The 27,028-nt window shown below is 40.0% G+C and overlaps 1 protein-coding gene across 2 annotated transcripts; it reads right to left on the bottom strand.

Annotated features, from left to right (window-relative positions):
* Positions 1-4,670: 4,670 nt before the first annotated feature.
* Positions 4,671-26,558, bottom strand: LOC102233284 (sideroflexin-5-like). 2 transcript variants are annotated; one of them, XM_005813179.2, is made up of 14 exons: positions 26,387-26,556; positions 24,618-24,686; positions 22,267-22,344; positions 22,030-22,056; positions 20,542-20,596; positions 19,678-19,703; positions 19,464-19,517; positions 19,253-19,309; positions 19,098-19,163; positions 16,835-16,925; positions 13,698-13,813; positions 12,831-12,916; positions 7,397-7,514; positions 4,671-5,482 (listed from the first exon to the last, which is right to left on the bottom strand). In XM_005813179.2, exons 1-14 carry the CDS (start codon positions 26,432-26,434, stop codon positions 5,405-5,407), a joined length of 969 nt encoding a protein of 322 aa, XP_005813236.1. In that variant the 5' UTR covers positions 26,435-26,556; the 3' UTR covers positions 4,671-5,404. The 2 variants fall into 2 exon arrangements, 1 of the variants encoding a protein (XP_005813236.1); XR_002754439.1 differs by lacking the exon at positions 4,671-5,482 and adding an exon at positions 11,909-12,111 and having other exon boundaries at positions 7,431-7,514; positions 26,387-26,558.
* Positions 26,559-27,028: the final 470 nt, after the last annotated feature.

Here is a 27,028-nt window from a genome sequence, read left to right as displayed (position 1 = left end):
AAAGAAATGTGATTTAAATCACTAAACTGCACTTTCAAATGTATTGGTATCTATTGATGCTTTTCTTGAACAGACAGTGGAGAAAACAGTAAAAACCTTTCAAACCCAACAATAAAGAAAGTTGTAAACAAAATGGCTTGGAATTTATCGGGACTACGATGAATCAAAATTCTTATACTTCTAAGAATTTTATCGTGATAAATAATAACTGATAAACGATACGATAAACACGGACCTTAATATGCACCTCCACTACAAGCATCAGGAAGTGTCAGGTGTGTTACCTGTTGGTCATTACGGATGTGCGCAAAATCTTGTTAATATTCAGCCAATGTCGAAACACCGCAATTTCACAATTGTGGTGTTTTTGTTAAATAAGAAACGCAGTTAAAAATCCCACGTGAATAAGTCCGTAGAAAAACACGGCGCGACATCATCCTCCAACTACTTCCTGTCGGCTTCTTCATCGTTTTCACCAGTAGTAACATCCGGTTATTGACCATGTGACCCGTATGATGCGAAAAAAGTCTCTCCATTGCAGTTTTGGGAAAAATAAAACAATTTTGATATGATCGGCACTAATTTTCAATCATAGAAATCAGTTTTTTCAACATTTCTGTGTTTCCATTAAGCGATTTTTTTTCTCAAAATGTCAACTAGAACACTTAAATAGTCAATGGAAACACAGCTAATGTTTCTGAAATCACAGCTAAACGGACATTTACTAAGCTGCAAAAGCTTTCAAAGAGGCGGGAGCTGGTTTGGATATTGCTGCAATCTTTTTTAGCAACAGCTCAAAGCGATCGCCTGCCCGGAAGAAACAACTGCCTGGTGACCCCACGACCTCAGAGGAGAGCTGACGTCTGACCCAGGTGTCTTTGTTTTGCCAGCGAGAAAGAGAAAGGACAAAAGAGGCAGTAGGTAGAGGTAAAACACCCTGCGAAACGCACCCGAAGGGGGTCACACACGGCTTGTTTTGAGTTTTCTCAAGATATCCTATACTCACTGCAGGTGCAGAAATGTGCTGAAAGGAGGCGCGGGGTTATCTAAACAAACATGTTCTGTGGCTCGCCCCGACAGCCGTGGCTCTACAACCTCCTCTTGTCAGGAAGGTTTTCTGGAACAGGTCGCGTTCTGCGTTTGGTAAAAGATTAGCGCAATTAAAGGGCCTCTTTGTTGTCTGGCTAAGGTAAGAATTAGGTGGAGCATCACCTTGGCCTCCGCGTCTCCTGTCAGCCGAGTCAGCAGGAAGGGGACCGAGCGGCGTTCCAGGGTGAGAAACGAGAAACTCTCCAGAGGAAAAGAGAGGTGAAAAAAAGAAAAGGAAAAAAATAGGAGACGGAGGGGAAGGGGGCGGGGGGGCTGATGTTGTTGCCGAAACAGCAATTAGCTTGAACAAACAATACTTTTGGATTTCTTACGATATACAAATGAGATGTTTTAGGCTGCTGGGTTTGAAAACGCGACTCGGTGTTAATCCCCGACGCGCTTACCAGATGCATTTCTTTGACGTTGATTCAAAGGTGTCTCTGTTGATCTGGGCGTCGCTGGCAATCCAACTGGGTCTTCTCTTGTCGAACTGCTCGTCGGCGGCAACCCGCTGTGCACTGTTCCCAAGGCAACCGCTCAAACATGCCGATTTACACAGATCACAACAAAAGACGGAGCGTTTGTGCAAGCCAGGGGACGACATAAACACGACGATACGGATCTATAAACCGGCTGAAAAAGTTACTCCAGCACTAATCGCAGCAACTTGGACACATGAGATAAGACGCTGATAAGTCTGTGGAAGTGTTTGCTGAAATGTGTTGATCATGATCTCGTTTGACATGATTTCATCTTGACCTAATTTTGTGGTTAATAGACACAGATTTGCATATAAACGCAACAGAATTATGACTTGATTAACTGCATGCTTATAAAAATAATAATAAAAACATCTTTCAAGTTTGTTTTCTCATAAAGTGTTTTTGCTTTCTTGTTGCCCTCTCTGACGTTTTATCAAATAAATGTTAATATAAGTCAAAGATCACCAGATTAAACAGAGCGGTTTTAAAAATGAGCAGAGAAAATAGCAATGTAAATCAAACTATTAGGGGGGGAGCATTTATCGTATCGTTTATTGCGATAAATTTCTTACAATGATAAGAAATTTGATTTATTGTTGTCACGATACATTCCAATTAATGATGTTTAAAATTGTCTTTATTGTTGTGTTTCATGGTTTTACTGAAACTCAATGTTTTATTTGATGCTTTTAGTTCAAGCATCAATAAATGCCAATACATTTGAAAATACTGTTACTCATTTAATCATGAAATTAGTACGATGCCAATCTTGAAAGGGTTAAAAGCCATTTCTAAAACTTTGGGATTCCACTCTTGCACCCTGAGAGACTACAGATGAAAACTAACCTATATGACTAACTCTGGCATGTTATATGAGGCACATGGTCCCTTTTGAAATACATGCACAACAAAATAGTGAGTTAGTTACAGCTGGAAAAAACATGGAACAATAGTGAACCTTCTCGGCAGTGGCCAGTCTACCAAGATTACTCCAAGAGCACACCGACAGTAATACGTTCTAAATCACAGCATGTCAAGCTTGGACGTTGCCTTCCTATAAAACACCGCTCAATTCTCATTTCCCTTCACAATTCAATCTGGGATTTCTCCCATTGAGTTCAATTCCTCCAGTAGTATTTCAACAAATTGGCCAATCAAGCAACAGAAGGAGAAGTTGTGAGCGATGACGGTGATTTTCTGCGCTGTTTTAGTATTGTAGCCAGCCCGCAGTTACAGCAATGGCAGCGAAGGAAGTGAGCCATTCAGTCCGTGTCGGCCACACCTCCAAATACTGAATTTACATTACCAGTCATCTGGTTTGGCTTGTCACTTCTCTTCTTTGCAGTGGAGGGTGGTTGTTTAATAACAGGATTACAACGTAGGATTTCCAGATTACACACGTCACGGTCAAACAGTCGCGATTGGGTCAAACTTTAAACTTCAACATAGTCCACGTCTCCAGGAAACAATCGTTTCTCGATAGCTGAGGGGCCAAACCCTCACTACGAAATAAAGCGTAGAACAAAGGACAGGGTTTTACCAGGCTACAGTACACAATACCAACCTCAGAACAACACTGATTAATCAACAATAAGAAAAAGACTGGGTAAAACACAACATCCACAGGTGTTCAAGTCCAAACCTCTGGTAACCGAAAATGACACAGATGCCCACTTTCTTATTTGCAAAAAACTAAATAAATAAATAAAAACATTGTCATGATATCCAAGACTTTTGGGAAAACATTCTGTGGATGGACGAGACAAAGTGGTAGTTTGATGATCTGGGGTTGCTCGTCAGTGCTTCTCAAACTGTGGTCCACAGACGCCCCCCAGTGGTCCGCAAGGTACTGCATGTTAAAAACCTTTTATTTGCCGTGACATGAGCTCACAGTGCAACACATACAGCTAGCTTACTACCAGACCGTGTTTAAAAATAATATTATATAAGTGGCTCTAGGCCGCTTCATTCAAAAGAAAAGCTGAAGACACCGGTGGAAAGAAAACAACGCCAAGGCGACTTATATGATCGGAAGAATTTATGTCTGCAGGAATAGTTTTCGGTTTCTGAGGGTGAACTGCAGAACTTTTGTTTAGATAACAGCAGCATGCCATGCAGATCTACACTTTCCAAAAAGTAGTTCATTCAATAAGTGCGCTAAGAGACTAGTATTTTCATTTCAAGTTGTATTTATTAAGATGTTGTTTTATTGGGCAATATCAAGTGAGGTGATAGCAGCAAGTCTATCTATATCTATATCTGAAAAGCTAAAAAAAAAAAGAAAGAAAAACAAAAACCCGACAACTTAGGTTAGTCACCTTGAAATGCCCCAATAAAACCCCTCAGAAGCGCCTCACCTTCCTTTGGCCCACACACTGCAAAAACACTCAATCTTACCAAGTACTTTCTGTCTGGTTCCACCGACCTCTGATCGTCTGAATGGGTTCTACATTGGGACTTCAGAACTGAAATGTAAAACAGAATAAGAAAGCAAAATTTTTGGTCTCTGTGGTAAGTGAGTTACATAAAAAAAAATTTAAAAACCCAGGTGCAACTTTGAAGCTTAGACAGTGAACAAACCAAAATGTTCATGTGAATAAATAAACCTAACAAGTGGATTTTAAAACAAGCAGCTCAGGCTTGTGTTTTGATTTTGACTTGTTGGTTCTGGTGTTGTACCTCTGCGTCTCTCAGCCCGGCATTCTCGCCCGACTTTCTTCTTCCACCGACTCGGGTCGTTCTGAAGAACACTCTCTACCGTATTGTCAACTCAGCTGTTTGTGTTTTCAGAGTAAAGCGAGTTCCAAAAAACTAAGATATCATCGTCTGAATGCAAATCAGGCCCCAGTTACCGACGTGCATAAAAAAACATGTTTTCACCTCAACAGTCTGAAGGTTGTACAGGGTCTAATTTATTATTGTTCATTCCAAAACCTTACTCAACTCTAAACTAACATGAAAAGATAATTCACTTTAAAAAGCATGGCTTAACTTGCTTTTAAATGAGTATAACTTTGTAGTCAATAACCTTGAATTCAGAAACAGTGATGCTTAATGTCACACACTAAGATTCAGTGAACAGAGGCAAGGGGCCAGACATCCAGGTGTGCTGTTTATTGTGAGTATGTGGAATTGAAAAGTTACACAGTTGGACATTTTTCACCAACCATTGGTTGGTTGTCGCTATAATCTCAGCGTTCTTGTGCTCAGATTGAAAGGCAAAGACAGAAAGAGAGAAAACCCAAAGATAAACATGCTTTTTCAGGTTTAGCTTTCAGAAAATCCCTGAAACCTTCATTCTGAAAGCGGCAACACAACAATTTTTGGAGGTGGGGGAGAAAAAAACGGAATAAAGTTTACTGCTAAGCTGTTAAGGCATTTCTACATTCACTTTGTTCAAGATTTTTTTGTTGTTGTATTTTTTTGTGTGTGTAAAAACCTGGAAAAATTCCAAACTTTTCTGAAAGTCGACTTATTATCAGCATGGAGTTTTCTCCAAATGTTTTGAGTTGCTAATTTTTTATTTATGTAATTTTTTTTACAGCTGTTTTCAGCAGGTCGCACAGCAGCCAGAATTAGCTCTTCCTTTGATGCTCGAGCGGCGCATCGCTTTTGGCATCGACTCTTTGGTAAGCCTCCTTGTTGTCGCATCGCTAATACTTCAAAGGCGTCGTGATGTACATTTAGTTGTCGCCGTCGACTGCGGCCGCCGTCTCCGCGTCGACGTGCGTTGTCGGGATCAGCTGCTGTTTTGTGAAAAATGCGAGCTACCTCCTCCACGTTGGCAGCGTCGGACGGGGGAGAGGGTCGACCCGCTGGCCGGGAGGGAACGCTCACAGCCCTTTGTTGTACGTCAAAATCTGACAATCTGTCGCCGCCGCGATCTCTGGCTCGAGCTGATTGGCGCTGATCTGTGGGAGTCAAAGAACAGCCAAAAAAAAAAGGTCAGTCGCACACGGGTGGAGATATTTCGCACGAGCAATTAGATGATGAGTTTACGTCATCCGTCCGATACGTACACGGATATATACTTCGTAAACGTAGCTTGTGAGCTTCTTTGCAACTGTTTTCTTTTCTCCGTTTTTTTTTTTTTTTTAACGCGAGCAAATATTCTTTAAGGCTTTTAAATGTTCTCCATTTGCCACTAATGTGCAAAAGGAGCCAATTTGGCAGATTAAAGTCTAATTTGAGGTTTACGTCTCCTAATATTTGAACCAGAGACAGATGGCTGTCGGAGTTGGAGGCAGAATCCTTAATCAGACATCTTGCTAGGTGTGAAGTGGGGAAGTGGGACAAATTGAGTAGGCGGGGGGTCCCGGAGAGCAGGGCATTCTTGTTGCTTATTGGGGAGATTTTTTTCCCCTCCTTTTTCATCTGCTATTCCTGCAAAAGTGCAAAAAAAGAGAGAGAAAAACAGGCTTTTCACAGGACTGTTGGCGGCACATATGTCTGAAGTTTTCTCTCTTTTTTTGCCATATGTCTGTCTGAGCTATTTCCAGCGGGTAATTAAATCCTAAACATTTTAAAGCCAGAGCTGGCTGGCTCGTGTCAGCAAGTCACTTGGCAAGAGAGACAACACAAAGACGGAGCAAAACCGAGCGAAAAACAACGAGTTTTTTAGTGGGTTTTTTTTGCCGTTGCCGATTAATGAGCAGGATGGCGGCGTTCTGAGCCAACGGGGGCTAAAGTTAGATCTCAGCCCGCTTGGCCTGGACGGCACCGGTGGCTGTGAACAACGGGACAACACGGGGTTGAGTCTCGGAGGGCTGCGCCTCATTAGAGAAACACCGAGGAAGTCAGGAAAAGGCTTCAGTAGGAAACTGAACCCCAGTCATCAGTACATAGTCGATAAAGGTAGAATTTAAATAAATATTATAATAATAATTATAATAAAAGAAATCACTCTCAGTCACCAGGTAACTGAGAAAATGTCCTCTTGGTTTTGATTATTTATTTTAATGCGACTGGTTTCCACAGAACACCACTCGGTTGGGAAACTCCTGAACATTTGATACGTCTGTTATGCGGGTGCGACCTTTACCCCGCCTGCGAAACATGCTCACATTTGCTCTTTGGTGTCTGAGAGCTCTCCTAGCGACAAAAACAAACAACTCCTCAGCAGGTTCAGCTAAACACGCTGAAAACAACATGTTACGTTCAGAAAGTGCAGTCAGGGGGAGTTCAGGAAACGGTTCATGTTTGACAAAAGTTACAAATGAAAAATTCACAAGTTATTGCTGACAATCCATCGTTTCTGTTATACAAGTAATGAATTCATCTAGTTGTATTTTGATTATTGATGTTTTATGTGTCCTCAATGCAAAACCACAAAATCTCGACAAGTATTTTTGGTGCAGTTTCTAGTGCAAATGTCTTAGTGCTCTTGACATAAGACAAAGCTAACTGATGAGACAAAGCTAACAAGACATAGGAGGTTGTTTAAAATCAATAATTTCTTAATACTCATGTAAAAGTTCTAGTTCCATTGGCAAATTTTTTCACTTACAACATGGAAAGATGTCTTGTTATACGTGAAATAATCAGTGGAACTCGTACTTTTATGTCAATATTAATGAATTATTTACTTAAAACAAGCTCCTATACATTGCTGAAAAGTTTCTTGGAAGTTAGCTTTGTCTTACTTCAAGTGTACGAAGATATTTGCACAGGAAACTAGACATAAAAAGCTTTGTGTTTTTGCAATGCATGAACGGAACCCTGTAATAAAAAAGGGGTAATTATGAGAGGCAATTTTATAGAATACGGTAAGACTAAAAAAATGAATAAAAGTTGCGGTAGAGTGGAGCAGCGTAGCGGTGAGGTACCTGAGACATCTGTGGGAAGAGGCTGATGGCGAGGGGCAGCGCGAGGCCGAAGGCAGCCAGACACACCAGGCTGTGGACGGGCAGGACGAGCCTCCGCCGCCGCTGCAGCAGAGGGAGCCTGGAGAAGAGGACAACGTCAGGACCCTTCCATTTTTATCGAATTTGCATTTAGATAAGGCTCCTCTGCCTGATGTACAGAGATGTACATTTAGAAAATAAGAACCTTAAGGCAGGTGTTAGACATATGTTTCATTAAGGTCATAGTTCAGTATTAAAACTATTTTTTTTTTATTTGTCTAATGTAATACTGTCATGTCAAATATGGCGTTTTCAATAGCTGTAAGTGGAAATTTGTCCTAATTTAATTAAGCCTCAGTGATAAACCAAAAATTAACTGACACCGAAATTTAGGATGATGACCGACGTCATTTCACCCACATTGGCATTTACAGTGCTTTATAAAAAAAATTGCAAACCAAAGTTGATTTTGTCTTTGTTTTGGCCGTGTGTAGCTGAGCTACTCATGGCCTTTTAAGACGTCGAGCTACGTGTGTCGTCTGCAGTCACATGACTCCAACCCCACCCAGTCTGTAACAGGAAGTGAAAGAGATGGTGAGGTTGAGGAATCAGAGGAAATTTCAAATGCTGAAACGGTGGCGGTAGAGCTGGTCGAGGAGGAAGAGGAGCAGCTCGTTGCCCCCTCCCGAAAAAAGTAGTGATGTAAATCCTTTGGCAACATTTTGGGTTCAGCAAGAACGTTACAAGTTATTTTATACTTCTAAACTTGTTCCATTGTGCAATAACTCTGAAATGGGCAGCATTATGTTTCCCAGACAGATGGTGCCATTTTACAGCACAATCAAATAATCATGCTGCCTTCAGTTATAAAAATGCTTTTTATATCAAATTTGACTTAAAAGTATTTACTCTGTAATTTAACACCTAGAAATTGGGCTTCTGTCTCTTTAAGAAGCTCCTGCTCCTCCTGAAACTCCACCTTCAGACAGTCGTCATAACATGGCTCCTCTATTAACCCTTTAAAAACGTTTTTACCAGCGTTTCACTGAAAAGTAGTTTTTATGATGAGCTCAGGTAGATGTTCAGTTCCACCAGGTGTTTGCTAATTGCTGCTGGCTAGTCTGAAGGAGCTGAGTGGGGGAGACACAGAAGACGGGTGGAAACAGCAGCTCCAAGGAGGAGCTGTGTCCTGAACGCTGAGCTAGGTCCAACTCGGCGTTTTGCTCGGCTGAATGGTTGCTACGGAGATTAAAGGGTTTCTCAAACATTTATGAAAGAATCACAGCAAGAATCCAGGTATGTTTTGATGAGGGAATAATATTATAACATGACTAAAAATCTCAAAGAAGTTGGTTTAATGTAATACTGCCCCTTTAACAACTAAACATACTTTTTTTTCATGTATTTGCAGACACTACAGCTTAAAAGTTAAGTAAAGAAATAAGTAAAATGGAAAAACATAATTGCAGAAAACCGGATTTGGGGAATATAAATATCCGTGAAGTATTTATGCTGACATTCTTTATTTTGGGGGGGATTAGTGTTATTCATTTGTCGTTAGAGAGATGAATTGTTCAATGTATCATGATATTGATTTCAGAACACATTGTCCAGCCCTGATCATCATCAATAAAGACTTAAACACATCCGCTTGTATTTAATTAATCCACATGATGTTTCACTTTGTGTCATTTTACAAATGAGGGACCGGTTTATTGAATTATTATACAGACATTGAAGTACGACACTTTATAAATAGTGCCTGGAAGAATGCATTATTTTCTACATTGGTCTTGTGAAGCACAGTTTCTGCGCTGTTCCCTCTGCCTGCCTGCCACAGGATAATCTCCTGTTCAGTGTGTGGGACAGCGAACTCAGCAGGAGCTTGAGAAGGAGCGGCTCCTCTCTCCTCCACCAGTGACGCTCCCCTCCCCTCATGGCGAGGAAAGCTACTGCCTAATGAGGGAGCTCATTAACACATATGGCTGCCATGGTTTAATTAGGCTACAGACACACACCAGCATAGATGCACATCTTGCAGAAGTGCATTACGAAGAGAAAAGTTGCTGCACATTATTAAACACAAGTGGCAAGGTAAAGTAGGGGTGTCCTTAATAATGGACAAAATAAGATGTCATAAAGACGTTATTGATGAATGAATGCGATTCTGGCTGTATTTAAATGCTCTTATGCAACCCGTGCACTGGGCACGCTCAGGTTGACGTTGGACAACCGGAGATGCAGGGAATCGCTGGCCGCTTGTGAGGACGCGTTAACTTTAACATGTTCTAATGGCTGCGTACATCATCCAACCCGACTTCCGTAGGAAGCCCAATCGGATCCAGTACGTCTTGGCCTTAAATGAAAAACAGTGGGATGCTAGATTGTACCATTTAAGATGAGGTAATCAATCCTTGTGGCTGTTGGTTATTCAAAGATTACAAATTATACATTCCCTGAGCTCTAGACTTGGAAACCTGGAAGCTTATTTTGAACTTACCCACTAGCTTCTCAACTATCTTCCTAGTTCAGACCAAGCAATATTTACCTGGGAAAGCGATGTTCTTCCATGAGGATTCACCACTTGTCCTACTTACTTCGTCAACCTATCATCACCCATTTGGCTGTCCGCCCTCGCCCGCAAACACCTCCTCACGACATCTGATTCAGCCACCCCTGAGATGCACAACTTTACCCAAGAGCCCATAACGTTCCTGCATCTTTCATATGACACTTCTGGCATAAAGCTGAAAAGACAAACCCCACTCTAAGCTTCATCATTTCTTCATAAATCCCCAGTCACGTACCCCATGCACCACCAAAGTGAGCTCTCAGAAATGAAGTCAGCTTCACAGAAAACCAATAAGGTTTGCAATGGAAGTTGACAGAGATTGCATTATTATATGTAAATAACATGAGTCTTGGATATATACTATTCTGTAGGGTCACCAGTTCCTTCACTAGGACATAAGAAAGCTAATCCTTACTGTATTCCAGTGATCAGTTTTTCTTTGACAAACTACACCATGACTCATCCAATGTGTCCAAATCATGCGTGTGATGCACCACACTACGGTAGTCCAAGTGTCTTCTTCACCTAAACCGCTAACCTGCTGGTTGTACAGTCTATAATTGTTTCATCACATCTCTACAGCCAGAAAGTCACCTAACCCCAACATCAGTAAGGCTTCGTCACTGGGGTGATGGTGGTAGGTGTCCCATAATCGAAGGGTTGCCAGTTCAAATTTCTGTTCACTCTGTATCTGTCATTGTGTCCTGAGGCAAGTCACTTCACCTTTAGGTTAGACACTTCACTCAACTGCACACTTTATTCCACCGTCTGACCACTATGTTTGATGGTGGTCAGAAGGTCTGATGGCACTGGTGTATGACGGTCTCACCTCTGTCAGACTGCCCCAGAGCAGTTGTGGCTACCATCCAGTAGCTTTCCACCATCAGCGTGTGAATGTGTTCTTGAACATTGTGTGGCGCTTTGAGATCCTCTGGACTGTACAGGTACAGGCCATTTACCGTTTGTAGGGCTTTGATGATTGCGTTTGGTGGCTCACAGTTGAAAAAGCGGTGGGCTGACTACACTGACTTGCATATTGTATTTATACCTTTTGCATAAGCTATAAACACATCGTCCAATGGCCAACCCCCCCTGTCTATATCTGGTCTCTTGCTGCAGAGTGTTCCCTATCTGAGGCACAGGTCACCACTCATCCAAGTCATCATTACCACTATTCAGTTTTCTCAGTAAACCTTTTCTTAAACCTGTCTGATCCACTCATGCGTGCAGGTCACAGTAACAAACCGTCAAAGATCATGGATAAAAACACATTGAAATTGAGATGGAGCATATGATTTGATGCTTTGTGCCACTCCTATAAGATATTCAATCATTTTAATATAACTACTAATGCATGTTTCCTAAAAATAAAGGGTCAGGGAGCTTCTTTCATTTGTGACAGAAACTCATATTTTCACACTGCTGTTAATATTTAATAGCAGGTGTTATGGAATCTTTTTAATGTAATGCGTCCAACCAATAGGAAAGTATGAAGCCATTGAATAGCAACGAAAACAGTGATGCTGTAATATTGCTGCATTACAACATCACCTTGGTCCTAAATCATATAACGTCACTTTTGCCTAAATTTGGGAACTTTCTTCTGAATGAACTTTCCTTAATATACTCAAGGCTGTGCATGAGGACAGATCCTGCTGTCAGTCCAGTGAATATGTTCTCAGCAGAGCAATCCATCATTGAGGGGCCGCCTGGGGGACCTGTCTCTGTCCCCTTGTTCTCGCTCCATTGAGAGCCAGTGAAGGCAAGCTGACATAAAGGAGAGTTGAGAACTACACACAAGGAAGGCACAGTCGATCTCCCCACCGACACTTTTACGCACCAACACCCCCCACATGCACACTCCTTCTGTCTTTCTCTACCTTCCCGTTCAGTTACTCAGGTGCCAGGAATCCCAAACACACCTGGAGAGCAGGCCGCGCCGTCTGAGCCCGCCCAGTCAGAGCGGTTGGGACAAGTGCTGTCAGGGATTCCCAGAGATCTCTGCATTCCTCTCTTACACTGTGGTACTCCGTTGATCCAAGGACGACCAAGCGAACGCGTCACGTCACAAAGACGTCATCACCATAGTCCTCAACAATGCCGTGTCTCACTGCAGAGGAAGCGTCTGATGGAAGAGGTTTATGAAACCATATGTTTTTTGAAAGGTATCCATGGTTTTACCATTTGCTTCATTGATTGTATGTGATGGAAAAAAGTTATTGCTCTCATAACCGTACTTACAGTAAAATTAATTTCTGCTCAATTCAGTGATTAGCGGCAGACCTTGACTGACCTGATGCAGGTTATTTTACAGTTCTGTCATTTCATAACTCTGTAGTTTTGTACCGACTGCCGATTTGTAGCTACCAAGAGGATGTAACCATACCTCCCCTGACATCCAAAAACACATCACAAAAAACTAATTTCTACAACATGAAATTGTTATTTTGTAGAAATAAGAATGACATTTTTGCTGGCTCCATATCTGTGTGCCCTTTTGATTCTTTCTTCTTTTTTTTCAAACTAACAGATGCCAACACCTTGTTTTACAAACAAAAATACACGAAACATTCAAAAGAAGTGCAAAGTGGAAGACCAGAGAAGGATCATCTACAGTATATTTATATATATATATATATACAGTATATTTCAATTTAATCTCAATCCATATCATCCAAACTAAGATTTTCAAACAAATTTGGTTTTTTGAAACAAGCTAAAATTAATTTCAGATTATTTGATGCATGTGAAGGCAACATTATCCAAATTTAAATCCAATATTCAGTTTCCAGACAGATTAGAAATTTTCAACAAGGTGAAAATTAGTGAAAGAGATTTTCTTACTTTTCCAGTACAGCCATGACCATGGGAGGAAGCACCATGATGGGCATGGGCATGACCACTCTGGTCAGGGCAGTCTCTAAAAGTGCCTGTCGCAAAAAAAGAGCAGCAAACTCTTAAAATGTGTACAACAATAATACAGTGACATTTTTGTTTTACTCAACAACAGATGGGAAAATGTGCAAAGGAAAGTATAAAACTAGACACCTGTTATAGAAATGGGGCAGCAAGATGCTGCCAATGAAACCTTTAATTGATGCAGCACAATTAAAGCAGAAGTTTAGGCAGCTGGACTTTGTAAATATTCAGGTGTGTGTGTGTGTAGAGTGGGGGGGGGGGTGTGATCACAATGTCAGAGTGAAAACATATCAGCTATAATTCAACAGAAACATTACTGGGCCTGCTGGGAACCAGTTCAGGACCTCAATTTTATCTAAAAGCATTGAAACCAGATTTCTGGTTGTCCAGTTTGTCCAGTCGATGTGAGGTGAATTCATATTTGTAACTTTGGGTTAAATATTAGACCAAATTTAACTGCCAAAACAACATAATTACTCCATATCCATGCTGCTAAAATGGTTTGACATAGATATTTACTTGTGAAATGGACTCAAAACCGGCTTCTGCACTTTGGTTCAGCTATAGTATATTTAAAAAAAACACAAAATAATAATAATAATAGAGATAAATACTGACATTCGTTTAGCATTTTTAGCCTTTTAGGTCACATTGTTTTCAAATTGTACTCTAAAATGCCAAACGTTAAAACTAGAAGAGAGCATTTTGTATTTTTTCCTATTCATAACTGCAAGTAGAGTCATTCTAATAAATAATAATAGAAATAAACACAATAAGGCCTCTGGGACTTACATGCCTGGCGGCTATCTTAGACGTTCCCACCACCTTCCCGCTGTCGTCGAGCACAGCGATGCCGTCAGACAGCTCAGTGTGCCTCATCAGCACCACGTTGCAGATGTTTGCACTCGCTGTGAAGAGAAATTACATCAGTAAAACAAAGTCATTGTTGTTTATAAAAGGGAAAACATGAACATTTTAGTAGGCCACTTCAAACAACCATGCAGGCTCACAGATTGAATCAATCATTCAAATCCCTGTCAGGTTGTTGTGTTTCACGTTTCTCTGAATTCCTGAGGACAAATGAGAAAATCTACAGTATCTTTGATAAGGTTGGACAAAATGTCTATCATGGCTAATGTCATTTTTATTTTGACATCCAGAACTTATTGTCACTTTCTCCAACTTCAGCTGTGAGAAAAGCTCTTTTTGCCAGTCTCTCATCTGTGTATTATTCTGTGTAGCGTTTGGCATAAGATAATAGTTAAAAGAGCGACAACAGGGTTTCTGCAGGTTTCATAACTCAAATTCAAGGCTGTTTGAGATCATTATGAAGGAAATGTAACTGCAACAGAAACATACAAAACACTGTCTGAAGGGGATCTCTAATTGAATTCATTCGATTGTCCCAATCAGAAAAATGAGATTATAGCACCTCTGGTTTTATTCCTGTTCACTGTTATAAGACTATACAGCATCATTGGATGTAGCAGAGGCCAGTACTTTGAATACACACAGTTTGTTCACAATCATGTTTGCGAAGAAAATACAGCCACAGAATTAAGAGCTTGTTGGAAATGTAATCAACTACTGGTGAATGTGTGAACGTTTGAGTCACTAACTTCTACTCTTAAAGTCAAAGGAATCTGGAAAGTTTTAGATGCTGAACTTAAAATGTTGAACTTAAATGTTTCTGCTCTGCACGAAAGATAAACTTATATTAATAAGTTGTGTTGACTTTTTATTAATTTCGTCATATCTCCAATAATTTAGTAATTGATGGGTTTTTTAAAATTACGATTTAAAGAACAAAACTACAAGAAGAAAAAAGCAGAAGAGGGGACTACTTCCCAGGGTGCTCAGCGGTAAGGTTTTTGCTTCTCGTGTTGCTCCATGAGTGAGATGGAAATGTATTACATTGGTTGCAAAGGTTGAATACAATGTCTAATTATTAACATTATTTATCTCGTCTAGATAAATGTTTCTGAGCAGAATTCAGTGCGATGTTTAATACTGTGCCTCATCAGATCAGATATTTTATTCATGCTGTTTCTGTTCAAGTTGTTCTAGACCAAAACAAGTCATTGTTTCAATCTGAAAATAATACAGAGATGTGTGCTGGTTCAACCAGCTGAGGACAGTTTCCTTAAAAAATGTTAAGGATTTGGTTTAAATTACAGAATTAAGTTATATTAAAAACCAAGTCAAGATTCAACATTAATGAGCTTTAAAAAAATGTCTAAGCACGGTTTCCTGTTAAATCCACTTGATGAATTTTAATTCCCCCGAGTTAAAACCAAACGTTTTCTGGTTGACTTTACTTGCATGAGCCTTCATTTTCAAGCTAAACCCTCTTCAAATGTTTATTAATAGGCCAAATACAAATATAACTGTCAGATAAGACACACATAAAAGACAGAACTGAACCCGACTGGGACTTTGAAGCAAACAAAAGAGTCAAATCAGCAGCAGAACACAAAACCCCGGCGAGCCGACAAACGGCGGCCTTATTTATTCACGCTCGCCAAAATGAACACAAATGTATGTTAATGTAGATAGACCTTTCTTCTTGACTCTAATAGGAATGAGAAAAACTCATTTTAGAGAGTTTAGTGCTCTTGCCCCGAGCCTTTTTAATTTAAGACAACAGCGTCCAGAGTTATCTCTGCTGCGCCCCGGAGGGACGGCAGGTTGCCTTGTGAGGGGAATTTAATTAACTGAGACAATTTAATCCAGGATAATTTATATATATATACATATATATATACATATATAAAGGACAGATATAATGATTTTGGCAAGGAATTACAAAAAAAAAACAAAGCAGAAAGATCAAATTCTCAAAAACATGTTTTGTAATTACCTTCATAAAGGCAATAAAGTAATTGGGGGAAATCGTACTGATAATTACAAATCCTGGACGACTCAATGCTGACATTCCCCGTTGTAATTATTTTAAATAATTACATTTATGTGCATTCTAAATATATCTGGTAGCTACTGGGAAATGCAACCAATTGTGACCTAAACAACACAAATACTTTCTAAAGAAAACAAATTCTTCGCCAAATCTTTTTTTTTTTAAGCTAGTATGAATTTAGCTCCAGGTATAGTCCAATTTATTTGAATGACAGGCAATTCCTTGATGAGCTTATTACAGGATAAATCTGGCCTTAAGTAACCAAACACAATCAAATGGGTGAAAATTCAAACAGCACTTTGGTTTCCCGGGCTCCAATTAGTCCGTTTAATTACCTTTTTATACGGGCCTGCAAACACAACAACTGCAACAACAATGCCCAGACCGAAATCAGGTAAATGGGGCCTTGACATAGACGCCACTTTAGGGGTAATTATCCAATTTGTTTGCAGCAGTAGAGTTCCAGCGAGCAGCCAATTACCAGGCAAAGGCTGCACTGCAGAAACCTGTTGATTTAATTAGAAGAGCCGCCACGGCATGGAGGGGCGGTGTGGGAGAGGGAGGGCGACAGGCAAACAATTTAATTACGCGCCAGCAGCCCCGGGGCATTGTGGGACACGGGTCTATACCCCTGGGTGTGATTGTGACTCGGGGAGGTGGCACGAAAATCAGCTTTGTGGCTCGGCGCGCATCTGACAAGAAGCGAGCTCTCAGCACGTCTCTAACCCCACGGAAACCAAAACGGTCAAATAAAAAATACACACACAAAAAAAATAAATAAAAGGAAAACAAAAATCACTCCTTTTTGGGCTTTCGCACAGAGAAGCGATGCGATCTAAGAGAAGAATCCGAACTCTACGAGCTCCGAGGGTAAAACAGAGCATGGTTTTTAGAGGAAAGAAAAAAAAACTGCCTGCATGTTGTTTAATTAATGCTAGTCGCTGTTGGTAAGTATGGACTCAAACCTTAAGCAAATGAGATTCGAATAAAGTGCGACTCTCTCTGGACTCACCCACTGCAGGGAAAGGGACGAACCGCTGCACCAACAGCTTGGTGGTTGGGCTTAATCGGTCGGCTTTCTGGATTAAAACATTCAGGCCAACCTGAAGGTGAAACACGTGGAAAATCACACGGTTAAGTGTGCAACAAGCAAAAGAAAAAAAACATACTTAGGAACTTTTAGATAAACATTTCAAAGACCCAAAGCGTTCTAATGAAGACCCATGTGTTCAGATAACACACCGGCGCAAAAAATAAGTAAAAAAAATAAATAAATAAATTTCAGCCTCCAGCTTTCGCCAGCCCAGCGTGGGGTTGTCAGAAGAACGGACGTGTAATTGGAGGGCTCTTGCCCCCCTCCCGGCGTGTCGTTCCTCCCTTCAGACTCCCTGGGATCTTTTTTTTTTTTGACGCGGTTGTCAGGCCTGAGGCCATCAGCCGGAATACGCCCAGCAGGACCAGTAATTGGCTCAGTTTGACGTCTTTGTCCCCGATCGAGGCCCGTCTCATCCAGGCGCACAGGATGACATTATACTTCTACACGATTAAAGCGGTGACATGGAGGTAATACAAATGAAAACGGTATTTTGAGAGCTGAGTGCGAGGCGTACGCTGACATTTAAGTTTCTTTAAATGACAGCTTTTCTGTCTAAGTCAAACACGTCAACGAGATTAATGTGTCGCAGAGAAGGAAGCATGTAAATAATGTCTCAGGAAAATCTTCCTTCTAATAAGTGGATATTAAGGATTTACCAGTAAGAAAATACAGTACACTCCTGTCAAATCTTGTTTTTTCACATAATATCTGGTCTCTAGTTAAATCTAAGTAGAGATGGAGCAAGACGCTGTCCAATAACTGGAATGGTCTGATTTCCACCCTGATTGGACCTAATCAGCGGCTGCTTGGAAACTTTAAAAAATCCAATTGTTTTCCAGTCAGTGAATGCACCATGCTAAGCTTTACCAGATTAGACAGGCAGCGAAACTCTCCAGCAAAACTAAAAAGTAGAATTTTATGAATCTGAGTTAACGTTGCTAGATGGGGTTAGGCTTGCTACACACTCGTGTACACCAAGTGGCACCTTGAAGTTGCTTGCGAGCCACCATAATAGAGAAGAAGAAGAAATTCTCCAGAGTGAAAAACTAATCAAAGTTAGCTTTAACTTCATTTTCTAAGACATGTTACCTTTTCTAACCTCATTCTATGCAGGTTTAGGAAAGTTTTGCAGCATTTTGGAGCTCTCAAAGAAAAGGTATTCTCCAGGAGGCCTAAGTAATGCTAGCAGCGCTAACAGCTAATATAATATGCTAAAGCCAGATTAGAATGTCAACTAAAGAATTCAAATAAAAAATGTTTCAAACTATTTACCTTCACCTCTGCTCCAAATGGAAAAAAAGAGGGAAGGGAAGGAAGAAGTTTTTTGAACACTGTTAGCTGTCCTCCTGTACTGGGTCAAATCATTTCGACAAAGTAAAACCAAAGCAGATTGGAGCTAAACAATTTGTAATTTTTAAGCAATTCGAAATGAATTCACTAACAAAAACTCCAAAAAAAAAGTTATTTTATTTTTTAAGTAAATTTACTAAGAAATACGGCTGCTATTTCTTAGAACAAACTTAAAATCCACAGGACCAATTGACAGAACTACCCCATTATTGATGTGATGAAGTCTATAAGTTACATTTTCTTAAATAATAACAGTTTGAGATGAAACCCTTATAATCGCTGAACCTTTTTAAATGATTATTAACTTCATTATTTATAATATTATTATTCATACCACTACCACTACTGTTACTGCTACTAACAAAAACAACAACAAAAACAGCAATAAACCTTGAACAAGTTGAAATTAACTCATATTTCATTGCATTAGCCTAATCTCACATTTAACACTTTAGTTTTGGTAAAAGGAAAAAGAAACATTTGTTAGGAAATAATCATTTTGGAGAAAGTCACCGGCTCCATAATTGATGGCAATGATGTGGAAGTACTTTGTACAAACTGCTTAAAAAAACAAACAGAACAGGACCTTGTCTTTGAGATTATTTCACAAGATGCTAATAATTGTGCCACCAGTGATAATGTTTTTTTTTTTTTTATTCCCAACATCAGCTTTTCCCCCCCAACACAGATTAAATGCATTTAAAAATAAGGGCTGAATTTTTTTTAATTAAACTATTCAGAATAAAGTGTGCAAATAAATGCGTCTGGGACTGTAAATATGTAAGTGCTATTATTGATCAACAACAACAGAAGTAAAACATGAACTTACAGCGATGGAGACGGCACTGGTCACCGCCCCCACGTAACCCTGGAAGAATTTGGAAAATGGAGCGGGCTAACGGAAGAGTGGAAGACAAATTAGAATAATAACAGCAAAATAATAATAATAAAAAAAAGGTTCAGTTCTTATTTCAGGTAAAGCACCTTAGTTGCGTTACGGTTGCTGTAGTTAACACAGGCGTTATGGCTCTGGTTTAACCACTGGGTAAAAAACACAAGAAAAGGTGAAATGAAGGAGAGCCTGATGGTGGATGTAATGCTGACTTGTCAGGGTTCAACACATCTTCTGATTTCTGGCACATTTATCTTTTTTTTTATTACATATTTGCCAAGTTAAAGTAAAATGTATAAGTACCTGCCAGAAGATGGTTGACGCCGTTGTTTGATTAGGGAGAAGGAGGCCAACGACCTGCAAAGAAACATATTTCATTTGTTAAATAAATAAAAAAATACCCAAGCACAACTTCTTTATTTAAGCAAAACAAATTTATTTAAATTTCCTTTTTTAAACAACAACAAAAAATTTGTTTTATTTTTGATGACTAGGAAACATGCAAACCAAGACTTACCACTGGAGTGCCAAATGGAACAAAACCTATGGAAGACAGTCAGTATTATGGCTCTAAAAACTGCATTTATCAAACTTACTGAAATTACTTTCTTCTTGAGAATTATTAAAACATTACAAAATATTGAATGTCTTATTGATTAGAAATGCAAGTCACGTTTTCCAGAATTTCAGGAGCCATTGGCAACATCCGGTTGTTGATCATGCGACTCGTGTGACGTTTCAAAAAAAAAAAGTGTTTCATTGAAGTTTAGCAAAGAAAACCAATTTTGATACGACAGAAACAACAACCTCATCCTAGCATTAAAACCTTTTATTGAAAAACGAGAGTTCGTTCAAAAGTGACGTATTTCCATTAAGCAAATTTGTTTTCAAAACATCAAACTGCACAATCATATTGTCAATGGAAACGCAGACCAAATGTAGGGAACTATAAAAATGGAGTCAGAGAACTCAACACTAAAATGTTAAGTTTCTGCTAACTGTGTTGTTATCCTGCATGGCATTGGCACAGGCCTAATTTACAGCTGATTACTTTATCTTCTTCAACCACCCAGCTCTCCATCTCTCACTTACACCCACCTTCCGACTTACAGTGGTCACAGCACAAAAAAAAGATGGGCTTCTTTTCACAACCAAAACACTCCTTTTTGCTTCCTGAAAAACCCAGAGACACTCTCCGCCACCGCAGGAGAGAGGTTTTAATCAGCCCCCAGCTGAGTGTGACCTTTCCGAGGCCCGAGACAACCCGAACAGCCCCGTTGAGCCCTGACAGGTCCCAGGGTGAACGACGCCTCCATGTTGGACCACATAACAAGCCCCCAGATCCCACGTCCCCCAGGACTTCCACGCCGAGGCGTTCTACCTGACATCCGAAAGGGCATGAGGATCTTCTCCCCCGTGTCGGGGTGGATGATGGCCTGTAATGAAAGCACAATCAGACGATAATGAGGACAAAATGATTCAGACCATTGTAATTCACAAGAATTACTTCTCAAAAGGGGGAATAATATCACCTTTATTACAGTGGAACCAGTGCCTCCCATGTGCTACGGAGACGTTGGAGAGCCCATTATTCTGCTTGTCACTATGTGCTAACCTGAGATGAACCATTTAAAGAAAGTTCTGACCAAATTACCTCACAACAGTAACGTGGGTACAGACGCATCTTTTTGACTTTTATTTGATCCGGTTCAATAGTTAGGGTGTGTTCACACCCGATAGTTCAGTAGACTCGGTTGGATTGGGGAACAAAGTTGAGACATTTTGCTATATTTTCAGCTGATGTCGTTCATTTTCACACTGCACTGAGTCAAACCATTTGAAAAAGCTGTTCACCTCCTCGCCTGTGGTGGCGCTGCGCCAATAATTGTTGAAGGAAATGACATAAAAAGCTCTGAACAAGACACTGAGCACAACTTCCTTCTTTCACAAAATGTAAACAAAAATGGACTAGCATCAGATTTTAGCTGTTGTGGGATTTTTCTTTTGTCTTCGGCAAAAGACCGTAGCCCATTTCTTTAGCTAGCACTAAGCTCAAGCTTTGTTTTGGTTGCATTTACCCAGAATGCCCTGTACTTTAGTTCATTTCCTGCGTTTGCAGCGGCCTCTCGTTCATTTGAACAGCAACACAGTTCACTTCTACTGAACTGAACTGAGGTTTTTAGGCGGAGTTAGCTGTTTTGGTCCACATCAGAGTTTGATCATGCATTCACACCTCCCCAAACGAACCAGACTAGAAATAATCAAACTAAAGTTCAATGAAAGGCAAAATCAACTAAACAGGGCTTGTGTGTCATTTCTTTGAATACTTCTGAATAATAATATTAGCAGATGGAAACTTCAACCAAAATTTCCAGAATTTGTATTTGCTATCTTTCAAAACCTGCTCGTTCTGCCCTGACCAAACGGCGTCGATCTGAATAAAATGTTTCTGTTAATAATTAGCCAATAGGAGACTTTGCAGCAGATTTCCACTCACCGATTTTGAAAAGCCTCCTTTTCAACTCCCCTGTGATTTGGGGTCGTAGGTCAGGTGTTATCTGAACTTCAAAGGTGCTAATCGTAAGCGTTTAGACACGTTGCTCTCGCTCAGTGGAAAAAAGATGGAGATTTTAGATTCAAACGGGCAGATCGCTCATCAGGCCCAGTGGAGTGGCTGATTCTTCTGAGCCTCATTTGATGGGATCATGTAGCAAATAAAGCTTTTTCCCAGTGTTGTTCCTCTGATATCTGTACAGAACTTCAGATTGACTTGTGTACAGCAGGTCCTTTATAACCTGCCTTGTCTTGTGGCAGTATGGTAGCGGTGAGCCAAAAGGCTATTAAAAAAATAAAATAAATAAACTCTTACCTGCTTTATTTTCTGGGCTTCCCATAGCTGTTGAAATTAGAGATGAAAATTAAAACTGTCCTCTGGTGTAAACTTTCAAAGGCTGGTTCATGGCCGTCTCTACAGCTAATCGTTACAGCTCGTCATCCACCAAACGTAAAACTCGAGTTTGTTTTTACACAAATTTTCACACATTATGTTCTCATTTATAGCCACACAGAAATATTTGATTGACAAAAAGAAAAGAAGTGCGTCTACCTCGGCGTCTGTGACTCCTGGAGGCAGAGTTCCTTGTTTGAAGCCATCGAGCAGCTTAATGCAGTCCTGCAGCCGTTTCTGGTGTGACAGAAGGGAGATAAAAATGGAAAACTGCACTTACTCAACAAGTCTCAACAAAATCTTTTAAGACGACAAATATTTTCTACTGAATGGTAATGAGCTTCTTTTTGTTGTTGTTGCGTTACAATCTAATGATATGCAAACACAAACCTGGCAGTTGCTACTATCAACCTTGGTATATATTAGGATACAGCGTCTGGCAAAACTAATTCATACACCTTCAACTTTCCTACTTTTTTTGGCACTTTAAAAGCAAACATGTCTGGGCTTTGACTGGAATATTGCAAGATGTGGATACAGGACCCTAAATACAAGTGAGCATCGATTACATGGAGATTATTTTGACAACCCTAGTGCAGATATAGCTGTCTGTGGCAGGTGAGCTCACGTTCATGTGAACCACAGCCGTCACTCATCACAGCAGCCGGGCTGAGGCTGCCTCCTGCAGGGCTCCAGAGTGAGCGCTCACACTTTTTTGGGGGGAGGGGACAAAAAATAACTTTTAGGAGTATTTTTACTATAATGTACTTTTTACTTTTACTTGAGTGGTTTTATTATGAAGTATCGCTACTCTTACCCGAGTAACATTTCTGTATTTTCTACCCACTGACTGAAAAAAAAAAAAAACATGTTTTAACCACAAAAAAATATCGCCAGCACACACACCTGCAGTTTCTGTTAAACTTACAGAAGTTTAATATTGAGAGAAACAGATATAGAAAAAACTATTTTAGCTCGATTTAGTTATTTCTTGTTATTTATATGAATTATTGTCAATGTGGTCCTTTTCCACTTACCGTGTATATTTTGATCCATCTCCATTTTGATCCATCAGTTCCTCAGTACTTGAGTAAACTTTTTACTAAATACTTTTTTACTCTTACTTGAGTAATTTCTTGGACAGCTACTTTTTACTTTTACTTGAGTAAAAACATGCTGAAGTGGTGCTACTCTTACTTGAGTAATAGTGAGTGAGTGGGGACTGTGAGTTTTCATGGGCGGTGTTCTGTCAGATAGCCATGCGTTGTCAGATCGTCATACGCGTATGACAAACTGATGGCCATATCTGTCAGATCAGCATACGTTGTCAGATAGTCATACGCTTAGCTCAGACATGTATACGTTGTCATTACCATATGATTTTATTTAATCAGCAACATAGAATCATGACGTAGATCATCATACACTTTGTTATTAACAGTTATATGGCATCCTGACTTAGCGGTTAAGTAGGTTAATGAGTTTTACACGGGCCTGTGTTGTAATTGACTGCAGCTGCAGCCAGACCTGCTTTAAATACACTTTGAAACCATGACAACGCATGTATATTTATCTAGTTATCATATTATGTCATATTATAAACAATTTAATGACTTATTTTCGTCATAACTTTTTGCGTATGCTGAACTGACAACTCCACTGACGGTCGGACTTCTTAATGCGCATGCGCGGGCATGCGTACTGACTGCATGTGTGCTATCCTGACAGCGTATGGCTATCTGACAGAACAACGGCAATTTCGCGGACCTCCTGCAGAATGCGCATGCATGCGCATGCGCTCTTACCATATGTATGCTATTCTGACATGTATGGCTATCTGATAGAACAGCGGCAAACGATAAAAGAATGAAACGATGACAAAAAAAGGACAGGGCAATATTTTATTGTGGAAGTTAAAAGAGCAACGCCTCCATTTTTAATGTATTGTTAATGTAAAACTGTGAATGTGAAAAATGAAATATGTCTAAGGGACGACTAGCTATGGTTTCTGGGCCAGTGCATGAAGAGACCAGTGAAACCAGTGAAGAATTATTATACAGGTACATAAAAAAAACCCTAAAAAACTGGAATATGCTGACTTTTTATCATTTAGAAAGCAGAGCTCATATTTTACATTTATTAATCGCTGAGTGAAATATTTCAAGCCTTTAGTTAAATAATAAAAACCCCAAATGAAGTGTTTTTAAACAATTTAACATTGTGGAAAAAGTTGAATATTGGAAACAAACGATTGGTTGTTCAGAGATTGATTTTTGTAAATCGGATCGGCATCGGCCGATACTAAACCTCAGGTATCGGAAGTGAAAAAAGTGGATCGGTGCCGACAGTTCTGCCCACACCTGTCCACAAAACCAGGCTTCAGTTTAGCACCAGACCGAGACGTTTGGACTTTTACATGTGTGGACGGCCTCTCATAAAGTACATTTCTACAGGTCAGAATTTATAATCAACTTCCCCCTGGAAACATGGAGTGGCATGAAGCCGAGTACCTCTGACACGAAGAGTGTGCTGGGGTCGATCACATCCAGGAAGTGACGGAATCTCCCACGAAACGTCTCCTAAAAAAATGTTTAAAAAAATCATGAATTGTTTTTATAGCATTGTTTTAAGCTTCCATCCAATTTAAATTGTTTCCTAAAAGATGTTGTGCGTTTAACAGCTCAACGTGAATCACACAAAACCTATTCTTTCACAAGTTAGCAAGAAAAGAGAACAAAATCTCGAACTTTCCAATGACTTGAAGACTTTATCTTTCGCTGAAACGCGGGCAGCCGAACCAGATTCCGGATTGTTTCTCTCGACGAAACAGCCAGAGATTTTTCCAGCTGTCTCTTCCCTCCGGTAAACAGCGACATTGCGGCTCGCCAGCTGTTTGACGGCTCCAGGTGGAGCCTCCTCATTACAGCCGCTGGCAAACTGTTTCCCATCTTCGTATTTTAGAGGCCCGAAATCCGCATCGCGCCGAACGCAATTAAGCTCTTTAGTGACGGTGCCAGGAATACCTTTCAATCATTAATTCACAGGCGAGCAGAAGGAATCACTCCTTCCCTCCTTCCCTCCGCCTCCTTCACTTGGGTTTAATTACACTAACTGTTAATTTGGACAGAAATCTGCTATTTGACTCATCTCGTCACTTAATGAACATATGGATGGTTGTCAAAAACAAGGCAGGAGGGGGGAACGGCTTTTTCAAATCTGTTCAATTAGATTATTCACCGATTATTTAAATGGTTCAGTTTGAGCTGACGCTAAGAGTTAGTTTAAAAAAAAAATGTTTTTTTTTCCTTTATCCCAAAGGTGTTGTGCTGTCATGTTGTGTCCCACCGCTCACCCAATGCTTCCTACGCTTCACAGTGCCGAAGCTAATGCTAATTTATGCACATTAGCCTAAACACTAAAACATGTTGATCATTTTTATCTATCTATTTTAATATGCCGTTCACCGCAGCGTGCCTATATAGGACACATTTTAATAAGTGTCAACGTTTTTGAGTTGAATCTTTTACAAGTCAGTACAAAACAGTTTTAAAATGTTTTCTTTTGCTCTCCTTATGTAATATTCTAATATTAAATATCTGCTGTGGGAAGAAAAACATTACAGAAATAAAACTCGAACACGTCCAGCTTCTGCTTTTGAAATAAATAATAATAAATAAAAAAAAAACCGTTTTAAATGTCAGTCTTTATTGAATATGACTATACAATAGTTAAGATTATCAATTTTTGGAAACAATTAGGCCATTTAAATAAACTCTCTTTTTGTTTTCTTTTTTTTTTTTTTTTTTTTTTGCGAGCTCGTGCTTCTAAGCTGCCCATCCGGTTTGTACAGTAAGATATGAAATATCACCCTGAGGAATGCCTCGCGCTGAAATAAAACCAGCAATTAATTATTCATTTGACGTCACGTCTTCTCGCGCTCTCTTCAAAACCTTTTCTTCTTCTTCTTCTTGGATCACATACTCATTCCTTTTAAAAAGAGACATTTGTCTTTGAACACATTTAGACTCCCTGGTTTTGTTTTGGACCGGATTTTTCTTCAGCCTCGCCAACGCGGTAAGCCGGAGCTAAACTGTTTCGCGCAGGAAAACGCTCCAAATGTTCATTACGGCTTCTTAGAAAGAAGCTTCTTTTAATAAAAAAAAAAAAATACAAGCGTCTGCGCCCGAACCGAGTTGAGACCAATTAACTTCCACAGTGAGTCCGGAGCTCAGCGAGAAAGTTTGTGCTGCGTTTAGGGTCACGGCTGAAATAAATGTACCTGGTTGAAACGAGACTTTCCGTACTGGAACGGTGGGTAGTCAGACATGCTGCCTTACAACACAACTCTCCTCCTCACTGCTCAAGTTGAGCAACTTTCTTTTTTGTTTTTTTCCCTCCCGGACCACTTTCACCGTCTGGCGCCGCACGGCAAAAACGCTCAGCTGTCTTCCCACGTTGCATTGTGGGCAATGTAGTAATGCCGTGCTGGCGCACGCATGCGGGTCGTGAACTGCTTTCTATATGCGACTACATTTCCCAGAAAGCTGTGCTTTGTTATATAGTTTTACAACAACAACAACAAAATTGGTTTACAGCAAGACAGTGACCTTGAACATCGTGAAAGTTGGTCCTTATTGTCAGTCATTCAAACGTTTTATCACGTAAAGTACTTTGAGCTGCTTTATGTGCCATGCTAATGAACTTGACATATTTAAGAGACAACACAAAATATTTACCCGTTGTTCAGAATTGAAGTAGAATCTAAAATAGGGCTGAAACAATCAATCATTTTAATCGCGATGAATCGATTTTTTTTAACGTCTACTAATTTAGTAATGATTAATCGATAACTACAGTATACAGATTCGAAAGAGGGATATTTTCTGAGAATAGAACACATTCAGAGCAGTAATTAAGCCAA

Source organism: Xiphophorus maculatus, chromosome 19, assembly GCF_002775205.1.
Source record: "Xiphophorus maculatus strain JP 163 A chromosome 19, X_maculatus-5.0-male, whole genome shotgun sequence".
In the NCBI taxonomy this organism is placed as follows: Eukaryota; Metazoa; Chordata; class Actinopteri; order Cyprinodontiformes; family Poeciliidae; genus Xiphophorus; species Xiphophorus maculatus.
This window is presented reverse-complemented; position numbering and strand designations above follow the sequence as displayed.

Bases quoted from the DNA above. Each gene is read 5' to 3' on its own strand.
- LOC102233284 (XM_005813179.2), bottom strand. From the start codon at position 26,434: ATGTCTGACTACCCACCGTTCCAGTACGGAAAGTCTCGTTTCAACCAG. The intron at 24,687-26,386 runs GTACATTTATTT...ACATTTTTTTAG, and splicing joins GAAAGTCTCGTTTCAACCAG to GAGACGTTTCGTGGGAGATT. The intron at 19,310-19,463 runs GTACTTATACAT...TTTTTTACCCAG, and splicing joins CGTCAACCATCTTCTGGCAG to TGGTTAAACCAGAGCCATAA.